The sequence below is a fragment of the Bidens hawaiensis genome, unplaced genomic scaffold (genome assembly GCF_021521415.1).
Source record: "Bidens hawaiensis isolate Kalapana, Puna unplaced genomic scaffold, B.hawaiensis_p1.1 tig00044757_1, whole genome shotgun sequence".
Lineage (NCBI taxonomy): Eukaryota > Viridiplantae > Streptophyta > Magnoliopsida > Asterales > Asteraceae > Bidens > Bidens hawaiensis.
Window position 1 is genome coordinate 70296 of NW_027497954.1, and position 10798 is coordinate 81093.

At 33.8% G+C, this 10798-nt stretch overlaps 1 protein-coding gene across 1 annotated transcript; it reads left to right on the plus strand.

Annotated features, from left to right (window-relative positions):
- Positions 1-1183: 1183 nt before the first annotated feature.
- LOC143595164 (uncharacterized) lies at positions 1184-2969 on the plus strand. The gene is made up of 3 exons (XM_077074269.1): positions 1184-1306; positions 1808-1858; positions 2709-2969. Exons 1-3 carry the CDS (start codon positions 1184-1186, stop codon positions 2967-2969), a joined length of 435 nt encoding a protein of 144 aa, XP_076930384.1.
- The last annotated feature ends 7829 nt before the right edge of the window (positions 2970-10798 follow it).

The window sequence follows — 10798 nt, forward strand, 5'->3', positions numbered from 1 at the left end:
TATGAGTGTGTATCTGTATCTTACTATGTGTATGATATATAAAAGTCTAAATATTGTGTATATGAGTGTGTATCTGTATTATTGTGTGACAGGTTGAAACAATAAAGAAAATTTCAGAACTGTCAATTGAGAAGACTAGGAAAATGACATGGTAACATTATTGTTTAAATGAAAAAAGTAACTTTTAAAGCATACAATGAAAGGTAATATATGAACAATGCGATATTGGACATGGAAGCTTGTATGCTATTTTAATTTAATTTTGTTGTAGTTAAAATAACTAGGATCTGTAATATGTTTCGATACGTTGAAGCAATGGACCAACCACCGGCACTCATTCACCGTGTACTGTCAACCTTCTCTCTTTCAGTTCCTTCTAACAAGACGTAATTGGACGGTACGTGCGTCTAACTTGTTGCTATTAACTTGAATTGTGTGAAATTGGGACTACATCTCATAGTAATATTATTAGGTAGCATTGAAGACACCCAAAGGTGATCCTACTTTCAGGGACAAACTTTTGAATTTCCAACAGAGAGGACAGTTAGCACTCTTCTGTCATTGTCCCTAATCTTCACTATGTCGTTTCATGTGCACACTATAATGATTGTTAGCACCGTATCAAACATTTGGATGACAATGAGGTTTTGATTTGTTATTAATATGTTGACCAAAGTTGCAGCATTTGCGTTTTGTTATGTTTAGGAATATTGTGTCAACTGGATTTCAAGTTACGCTTGAACGCTATCATGTTGCAGGCTCGAAATGCAGAATATAATCCAAATGTATATTTGTTTTTTTTTCTTTTTTTAAGAATACTCATCTGAATGGTCACATTATGCAATAGCCATTGGTAATTATTTGAATTTTTTTTTTTGCATACATTGTTGTTGCTAAAATCAAATCACCGGTAGCTCACATAGGTTTGGTTTTTGTTTCATTCTTAGATGCATCAGCTCTTGGTAAAGTTCTTCTTGACACTCACACCATTCTTGGCAGAACGGTTCGTTTGTTATTCTTTAATCAGTTAACTGTTTAATGCTTTGTTTCTTGATTAAGTAGTGTCAACTAACTAAATTTTATATCAAAGTTATTTTGTTTATATATTGAAAAAAGTAACATCATAGAAGCACAAATTATTTAGTTTATATATTGAAAAGCGTAATATTGTTTATAAAAACAAATGGGAATTACTGTGGTGGATTCATCTTTATCGGGTCTCGTGTTGGCTGGTGATTTTATTGGAAAACAGTTGGCCCGGCCAACTGATTCAAAAGGAACTTTCGGTTCAGTTTCCATTTTGCGTGTAATGAAAACTGAAAAACCACCCGAACCGAACTTATGAGTTTTCATTTTTTTTATTTTGATATTTAAGTAGCTTCTAAGAATTTAATAAATAGTGTAACCCAAATATTTTAGCTTAAATGTAGTATTGAATTTAAAATCTGTAGCATCTTTTTTTGATTGTAATGTTTTATTTTTTAAATTTAATTTAGTTGCACAAATGAGAAATGAGTAATATTATCATACACAAATATAATATGGGTTCTAAACATCTGTTTATGTAAATGCAATTGCGTGATCGATTACCATGCCAGATGGGAAAACCTGCAATTGATTGCATCAGTAATTCCTCCATGTCCAATATCGTTTTTGCCTCAAATCATCTTATATTACCTCCATGTCCAATATCATCCAAGGTACACAATATTTTTAATACCAACTATGATGAGATTTGCCCATTGGTTCTGTAAGCTTAAGACACGTTTATTTGATTACAATTTGTCTTTTCATTATTTGCATACAGCTTCATCACGGGGATTCTGGACTTTGTGTAACCAAAGTATCTAAAGAAGAGGTCCAAAGGTTAGCACTAAGCACCAATATTTGATTTTACTTAAATATGCTGCATGTAAAGATATTGATATCACGTTAATATGAATCGTATTTCTTGTTACACATATTATTGCCATACTCCCAGACTTCCACTGCTTTCAATCCTTGTGTTATGTTGTAAAATTGCAGGTCGCATATAAGTTATTATTGATGAGTTTAAATCAACTTAGACAAATGTGACAGTGATGATATACATCAGGTGATACCTAGTATCAGTATGTTCATTTTTAAGGTGACATTTAATTGGTTCTCAAAGCTGAATGCATCTACACCATTTAGGCAAAATTTTTAATACGAAATAATCCTTTTCTGTCGATCTGTTCTTTCTATAGAAAATTGTGTATATTAATCTCGACTTAGATAACATAGAGTCTAGAAGAGGGCATTCTGGTCTGTTTAAGAATATAGTTGACAACCAAGTATATAGGTGGGCAATGAACATATAACTCGGATATCAGGAGCCCTTTCATTAGGTTTCTCTTGGTGTTATGTGAGTGGAGACTTCAATATAAATAGATCGAGCTGTGTTGTGTGCTATCTCAACACGTCAAATGCTTTTGGAATTGATTTTTTTTCACACCTTCATGATATACTATACTATCTGTAGCATTTAGCATCTCTTTTCAAAACAAGTTTAATTAGGAATCTTAAGTCACACGGCCCCTGATCCATTGCTAATGTTAGTAACACATAAGCATAGGAGCAGTCAGGTGTAAAACTGTAAATAAGATCATGATTGTGTGTATACCTTGGTTTAATAGTCAAAACTGTTATTTTTATATTTTGTAGCTTACCTTTTCATGTGAACAAAGAAGAACGAGGACATAGAGGAAAATGTGACAGTTGTCACTTCTACTTCTGCATTTGCTACTTCAACTGCTACAGTTACTGATTCAATCACATCCCAACCTGTTGTTGTGGAGCCCGCTAAAGTGTGTGAACCGATACCAGTTGATCAGCAACTTGAGCTTTTCAAGTGGATACTGGAGGAGAAAAGAAAAATAAAACCAAAGAATGCTGAAGGGAAAATGAAAATCGACGAGGAAAAAGCCATTTTGAAACAATCCAATTGAGCAACGTCCATCCCGCCTTTCTGAATTTTAATTCATAGGTTGGTTTTTCTTCATTTAAAGTTTGTACATTTTAGTTTTTGTTTGGGATATATGGACATGTTTTCCTCTACTAGGTACTATTACACTTGTTGCATGCATCTTTGATTCTTTATGAAATCAAAATGATGTATCGGTGATGATGACAAATCATGTATGTTGGGTAATGGGTAGGGCTTTTAGGGTCGCAAACAAGCTCAACTTAGGTTTACCTTAATCGTCTTGATGCTAATCTCGACATATCCTCATAATGAACACTTGAGCTTGAGGAAAATTTTAAATGTCAAGTAGCTTTTATGCAATTGACTCAGGATATTAAAGTTAAGAAGCTCGATGTGAGTTCCATATAAGAACTCGATAACTTTTGACTTGGACAAAAGCTCAAGTCTGAATAATCATGTCAACGCTCAATTAAGTCTATCGAACATTTGACATGATGGTATCCTAACCTTCTAGGTGATCATCTATATCAAGTTATCTATGTATACAGAAAAATACAAATCAAAGAAAATATAGTAATAGTCTAATATATGACTGAAGTCCAAGTATAACTTGAGTTTGATTATAAAGCTTAAAACTACACTTGGGGTATGTTTGGTACGGGGTAATGGAATAGATGAGGGAATTGAATGGACGTGGTAATGGAATGGAGAAATGAATGAAATGGATCATTACCATTCCATTGTAGTCATGTTTAGTTACCATGTAAGAATGGAATGATTAATCACTTTATCATTATTAATATTTTTATTAGTAATAATAATAAAAAATAAATAAATAATATTAATAATAAATGAATATTCATAATAAGTATTTTTAGGACCTCATGCTGCAACGAGATCGTTAAACTGTATATGCGTTGTGAAATGTTAACTCATCTAATTTAAAAATAAAATATATTGATAATGTAGTAATAGTTCTAATATAATAATAGTTGTATTATAATATACAAAATGATAATGATAATATAATAACTATAATTAGAAAAAAATAATAATAATAATAATAATAATATTATGATTATAATTTTATAATAGTAATAATGATGTTGACTTTTTGACTTTTTCATTCCATGAAGGAATGAAAAAAAAAACACCCATACCCGAAGGAATGAAATCCTAAAAATGGAAGGAGTTTCATTCCATTTGGAATGATCCATTTCATTCATGCATGGTAACCAAATATGTTTTTTTCCATTCATTTGGAATGGCTTATTACATTCCACCTTTCATTCTTCCATAACAAACACTACCTTGGCCTTTGGTTTTGATTACTGTTAGTTAATACTTGGTAAATTTGTGATGTGTGTGATTTAGCTCCATGTAATTTACTTTTGCTATTTGATGATCTAAAGCTTGCTCATTAAAGTTAAAAGTTAAAATTTGATTTTTGATACCCGTTTGTGCATTTACTGTACATGTTTTCATTCATGTGACTTTCACTTCATTGACTTTTACAATCATAGCTAATGTTAGCATGTTTGACTCGGGTTGACGTGTTGCGTTAAATTAGATCAAGTGTTTATGTAGAGACAATATGCATGTGAGTGTGAGAGTTTATAAAGTAGTGCATGTTTATTACTAGCAATCATGAAATCTTGTATACCATTTCATCATTAGTTAATAACTTGGAACTTTTTTTAAATCGCATATACCAATATGCCCTGTAATATACTAACATAGCATCTGTTTTTCAACATGATTCTGTATGCATTTTACCATGATTTGACCTTTGCTCTTTAGGGAATACTATGTTTTCATGAGATTATTTTCCATTATTTCACCTTTTTGCCCTTTTGAGAATTATCCTATTTTGATGGCATTTTTATACTAAAAACATGTTAAACATCCATTTGCTACTCTTGATTTTTGTTTTACCTTATCTCGCTAACGTAAGTGTCATTTGGCGTAAATATAGATCTTAGCTCAGTTAAGTTAAAAAAATATATTGGCCTAAGAGGTGTTGGTAGGTCAGCAAGACACAGCTTAAGCCTTAAGCGGTTAAAGTATTAGGTAGTGGACCTTTGGGTCCACAGCAAGTCTCAGTAAATAGCCCAAAAAGTTTAAAAGTGTTAGTTCTTATATAGGTTTTAAATATTAAAAAAAGTAATAGAAATGGTGCAATAAAACCAGATTCAAATCTCTCTCAGCAGTATGTGAAATTTGGTGATGCTCCATTGATGCAGTAGATGCTGATACTAATTTTGAACTCACTATAGTATTAAGCGGGGTACTTATCGTTCATCTTCATGCTCGTTCGTTTAAAATTTAAATGACCACTTCACAAGCGTAATGAACCAAACCCGACCGACTGCATCTCTATTGTGTTCCCGCCGCAACGCGCGGGCTTTTATACTAGTATACACACACACACACATACACACACATATATATAGTATGAAATACGGATAGGTACACATATGTCCCCAAAATGATTTGAAAAGTTGTAGAATAGCGGAATGATAAACTCAACTTAGATTAATGACAAACGAATGTAAATACGAATAACCGAGTTAATGAATAAGCGAGTCGTCCACTACACGTCAAGTGATATAAACAATTCAGAATCTAAGATTTTAGGATATGATAATATAAGTAAAAAACGAACTTGTTTTCGCTGGAATCAATCCAAACGGACGTTTAGAATTCAAGTTATGTTTGTTTTAAGATTTAAGCGAGCTGGTACTGACTAGAATCCGAACAGCGAGTTAGAAGTCGGATTTTGGTCAGTAGCCTTAAAATTACGTTATGAGAATAAAAGTCCTATGGACCGAACATTGAATCTGAATAGAAGTATGTGAAAACGTTAAGTCAAACTTGTTGACTGTTTTGCCCTTTAACGAGTTTTAAACGAATTGACCAGTCAACACCCTTCAACCACCGAAATTGATTGAAGGTTATTGACTAGGGAACGTATATGAACAATTTCTATGTTTACAACTTACCCGGAAAGTGAAAGAATCAAGAGAAACGAAGAGTCAAAGGTCCACATGTATGCAAAGTCAACCGTTTTATGAGTGTATCTTCAACAATAATGCAAAAACCGAAGAAGATTGGTGATGAACAGATGGAGGAGGGCTAGAGTAGGTGAGTTAGGGTTTAGTGATGATTTGTGGTAGAGAATATATGATATGTTTATATAGGATTCACTAAAACGAACTAAATGTGGTAACTTACTTGTTTTAGAACCAGATGGGCCTTTAATGATCAAATCAACATTATAACCAGTAAATTTCATTCTTGATCAAGGGTTAATGAGTATGGACATGTATCTAAGCTATATTGGTCTTCTTGGGTCCTAAAACACTCGATTATGTCCTAAAATAAGCGATTTCGATGCTAAAAACAAATTAGGAAACAAAATAAGCTATTTAATGAGAAAATCTAGTACAATAACTAACAAAATTTGGCTTAGACACCAAGAAAACGAAATTTTACCAGCTATAACATTTCTTGGAGTTTAAGTTTCATTAATTTAAATCAAAAATATGAAAGAATTGACAAAATTAGTCCATGTAGTTCCCGAAAATGCGATTTTTAGCCGTTTTAAGCGATTTTAAAGGTTTCTAAGGATTATTTGGCATGATTGAAAGTTATGGAATTATAAAATAAGTTAAACCAAGTTAAATACAAGTTTTAATCAGTTCAAAAGATCCGAATTACATTCTCAAATCTGTTTAAACAAATACGAAAAATCCAAAATATTACAATTGATCATAATGCAAGTTACGTACACTATTCACACATATTAAGAATTAGTTCAAAAAGACCTTATTCACCTTTTAGGTTATTTAGACCAAATACACTATAGTGGGTAATTAAGACCCTATCACAAAAGATTCACATATATTCATAATCCAAGATTTTATACATCAAATTTCTTAGAAAACATTAATAAAAGCTTGAACAAGACTTACTAACAATAACAACGATACCTAGTAAAAATTCTGCAAATAGACAAAACTATCAGTAGGATCTGGGGTAGTGAGATGCATGCGAACCTTACTTCTATCCCTGAGAATAGAGATGCTGCTTTCGGTGAGATTTCCGGCTCCAATGCAAACAACATAGCAGTAAAACAAGTAAACTATGAGGTAGAGTTTAAAAAGTTTTAATATTTAGAAAGAAAAAAAGAGAGATTAAAGAAGACAAGGAAAAAATAGGGCACAAAAAATAAATAAGTAAATAAATATGAAATAGTAGTAGCAGTAGCAGTAGCAGTAGCAGTAGTAGTAGTTTGGCGACAAAACCAAGTGATTGGTCCAAGTGCCCTCACGTAGTTGGTGACTTTTTTTGTTTGTTTGGTTTTTAAATTCATGTCGATTCGTCATCGTAAAACACAACATCTTTTTACCGTTGATACCATCAATTGATTCCGGTCAAATTCGCGTCAGCTCGTGGTTGCAACTTAAGGTTTTTTCCCCGAGAGTTTTTTTTGTCCATCGATTCTGGACGAATTCGCGTCAGGTCATGGTTACAACACGCATATATAGGTTTTCGTCACTGGCTTTTTTTAATGAAAATATGTTAATTTGATGTATTTTGAGTGTGGACGAATTAACTTATTGCTTTAATTTTGGTGTCTTAACTTGATACTAATTGAACTCGTGTCGGTTCACCACCACAACACATGGTTTTTTCTGTGTACGATTTAGTGTCGACCACATTGATTCCGACTGAATTCGTGTTAGTTCGCAAGCACAACGCACGAGGTTTTTTTATCACTTTCTTTTGTCCCTCGATTCCAGAATCAATGAATTCATATCAGCTGCAACTACAACGCGCGTGTTTTTTTGTTTGCGACATTTGTTTTATATTTCAAATATGTTAAATTATTGTATTTGGGTGTGGAAAAATATATGGTTTGCTTTATTTTTGGTGCCGTAATCAGATACAAACCGAACTGTCATCGGCTCATAACCGCAATGCGTGTTTTGTTAGGTTATTTTGTTGTATTTTGCGTTAAAAAAGTTTTTTTTGGGGGGGGGGGGGGTTATTACTGGTTTTGTAACGCAGCGCCGATCGAATTCACCTCGACGCACTGCACGATTTGATAAGTTGTACAAGTACGAGTGTCAATAACATCAACTCGACCCAACGCGCCGTGAATCTTCCTAGTTAGTAATAAAGAGTACTAAGTTGGAAAAATTATGATAGTAGGATATATTTCTAACCAAAAACTATACCATACTTCTAAAAGTCTTTAACCTTAATTCTACGTCTCAATAAATCTTATCATCAACCGTATCCTCATAGGGGTGCAGGTCTACTAAATCATGCCTAAGCATCTCATTCCAAGTCAATTTGGGTATGCCTCTACTCCTCTTCCCCTCTTAGTAATGTTTTCAACTGATCTAGCATATTCTGCCGCTTGTTTTCTCTTTCCGGCCCAAATCATCTCAATATCCCCATTCTTATTTTATATGTGATACTGGTTACCCCTAATCTTTCCCAAAAAACATCATTTCTTATTTGGTCAGACCTTGTATGTATTCCCACACACCCACCTCAGAATTCGCATCTCTACTACCTCCATTTTATGTGAGTGTGCATTCTTGATGGCCCAACAATTTGTTCGATACAACATCACTAGTCTAATGGCAACCCTATAAAGTTTCCCCTGTAACTTAGTTGGGAACCTCCTGTCACATAAAACTCATGTAGCTGCTCTCCATCTGCACCATCCTACTTGAACGCGATGGGCCACATCACCAAACATGTTCTCATCGCTCTGAACAAACGATCCTAAATACTTGAACTTTGTTGTCTGCGGAACCACTTGGCCCACTAAAGTCACATTGAAGATACTTGGTCTTTGACCGACTAATTCTTAAACCATTCGTCTCTAAAGTTGCTCGCCACTCCTCTAGCCTCATGTTTACTCTCAGCAGCTAGCACAATATCATCTGCAAAGATCATGCATCACGGGATTATCCCTTGGATTGATTTTGACAAATCATCTAGGACTACTGCGAAAGAAACGCACTAAGTGCCTAATTATGTCTACATATTTCCCAGGTACGCCTTTACTCTCAAGGCTATCCTAATGAAGTCGAAATGGCACACTCTCGCACGCCTTTTCTAGGTCAATGAAAACCATATGCAGTGCAACATCCCAAAAACTTCCATGCCATGTCTGCAAATTTCCAAAGTTAAGGGACCATTTGGTCAATCTTTCAAACTTAAAGTATAAGGACAAATCTGTAATTACGCAAAACTTGAATGAGACGGACCATCTCATTATTAGACGGTTCGTATCATACCAAACCCGGTCACAAAGGTTTCTCTAATGAGACGGGGCGTCTCATGCCGCAGTTATTAGACGGGGCGGGACGCAATTATGAGACAGACCATCTCATAATTAGACGGTCCGTCTAATTACATTTTACGACATGAGATGTCAAAATTGTTTGCTACGTGGAAACTCGCGATTACTTTCTCATCCCACACTCTTTGGCCTATAAATAGCAAGCATAGCACGTCTGTTTCATACACCAGTCATTTGATTATCATCTCACACTCAAAATTTAGCTAGTTTAGTGTTCTTGATGTTCTAAGAATTCCTATGCAAGTTCCAACAAGATTTAAGGTGATACCATTCAAGTTCAAGTTCTAGTCAAGTATCCAAAGGTGTTAGGAGCATTCACAAACCATTCCTAAGTTCTGAAATTAGCTTGAAAGTAAGGTAAGCATGTTAAACACTCGTTTAAGTTTGTTTATTATGTTTAAGCCAGTGTCCAGACTATTATCAATCAAACCTCAATCAAAATAAGTTTATAAAAGTAGTATAAGTGTTTTTATATATGTTCAAGATCATATAATACTTAAACACTCATTAGAAAGTTGCTAAACTGATTTTTACCCTTAACGGGCCAAAAAGACAGATTAGACGGACCGTCTAATAATTATATGGTCCGTCTCATATTCAATTTGATACAAGTAAAAAATAACTTTAAACGACCTATCACATATATACGGACCGTCTTATTTTGATACGTTCCGTCTCAATCAAACTTAGTAAACAGGTCAATCATCATGATACGGTCCGTCTAATATTAAAATTTAATTTTATATTTAGAATTAAGTTTTGAACCTTAAAACCAAATCAGTTTTTACAAACAAGGTTTGAAACGATAAAAACAAGCCAGCGTGGTCTGTAGCTGGATCAAGAAACACAATCCAGGTATTTATAGAAACCTATTCATTTATAGATTAACATAATTCATACAAGAAGGCTTTCAAATGAACACCAACGATATAGGTGAATATGTTAAACCTTTACAAACAGTCAAACAGATTTATACTCTATAAGATGAACGAGTTGTTTATCTTAAATAGTCAGTCAAGCGTTTACATGATATTATGTGATCTCTAAAAACGTTTTAATACAAAATAGAAAATAAAAGCTACTCAGACTGATTACACATGTGTCTAGATCCAAACATAACTGAACAAGCAGTCATAACCTGTTCTCCAAAGGGGCTATGTGGCTCGGAGAACTCTTGAATTATGTGTGTATGGCAGTGGTACAAATCCCGGAAATAAAAGGCATTACGCTGAGCTTGTACATAACACTATATTTGTATTATAATAGTAGTTTAAATACTTTTAGAGTCAAACGTTTCACCAGCATATAGTTGACGTACTCCCCTCCCCATTGCAGGTAATTAAGTTCAGTAAGCAATAGCAAGGATTAAAGTCATCATGGAGATAGAAGCTCACTTTACAAGATGGCTCAGTTTTGATAATGAAGCCCTTGTAATACGATAAAACAATGTTTTGTAAACAAATGCT

What these genes read in the sequence shown, in the direction of transcription:
- LOC143595164 (XM_077074269.1), top strand. Translation starts at nt 1,184, where the DNA reads ATGGGAATTACTGTGGTGGATTCATCTTTATCGGGTCTCGTGTTGGCT. An exon ending in GTTCAGTTTCCATTTTGCGT is followed by an intron (nt 1,307 to 1,807) that starts GTAATGAAAACT and finishes ATTTGCATACAG; the next exon opens with CTTCATCACGGGGATTCTGG. An exon ending in CCAAAGTATCTAAAGAAGAG is followed by an intron (nt 1,859 to 2,708) that starts GTCCAAAGGTTA and finishes ATGTGAACAAAG; the next exon opens with AAGAACGAGGACATAGAGGA.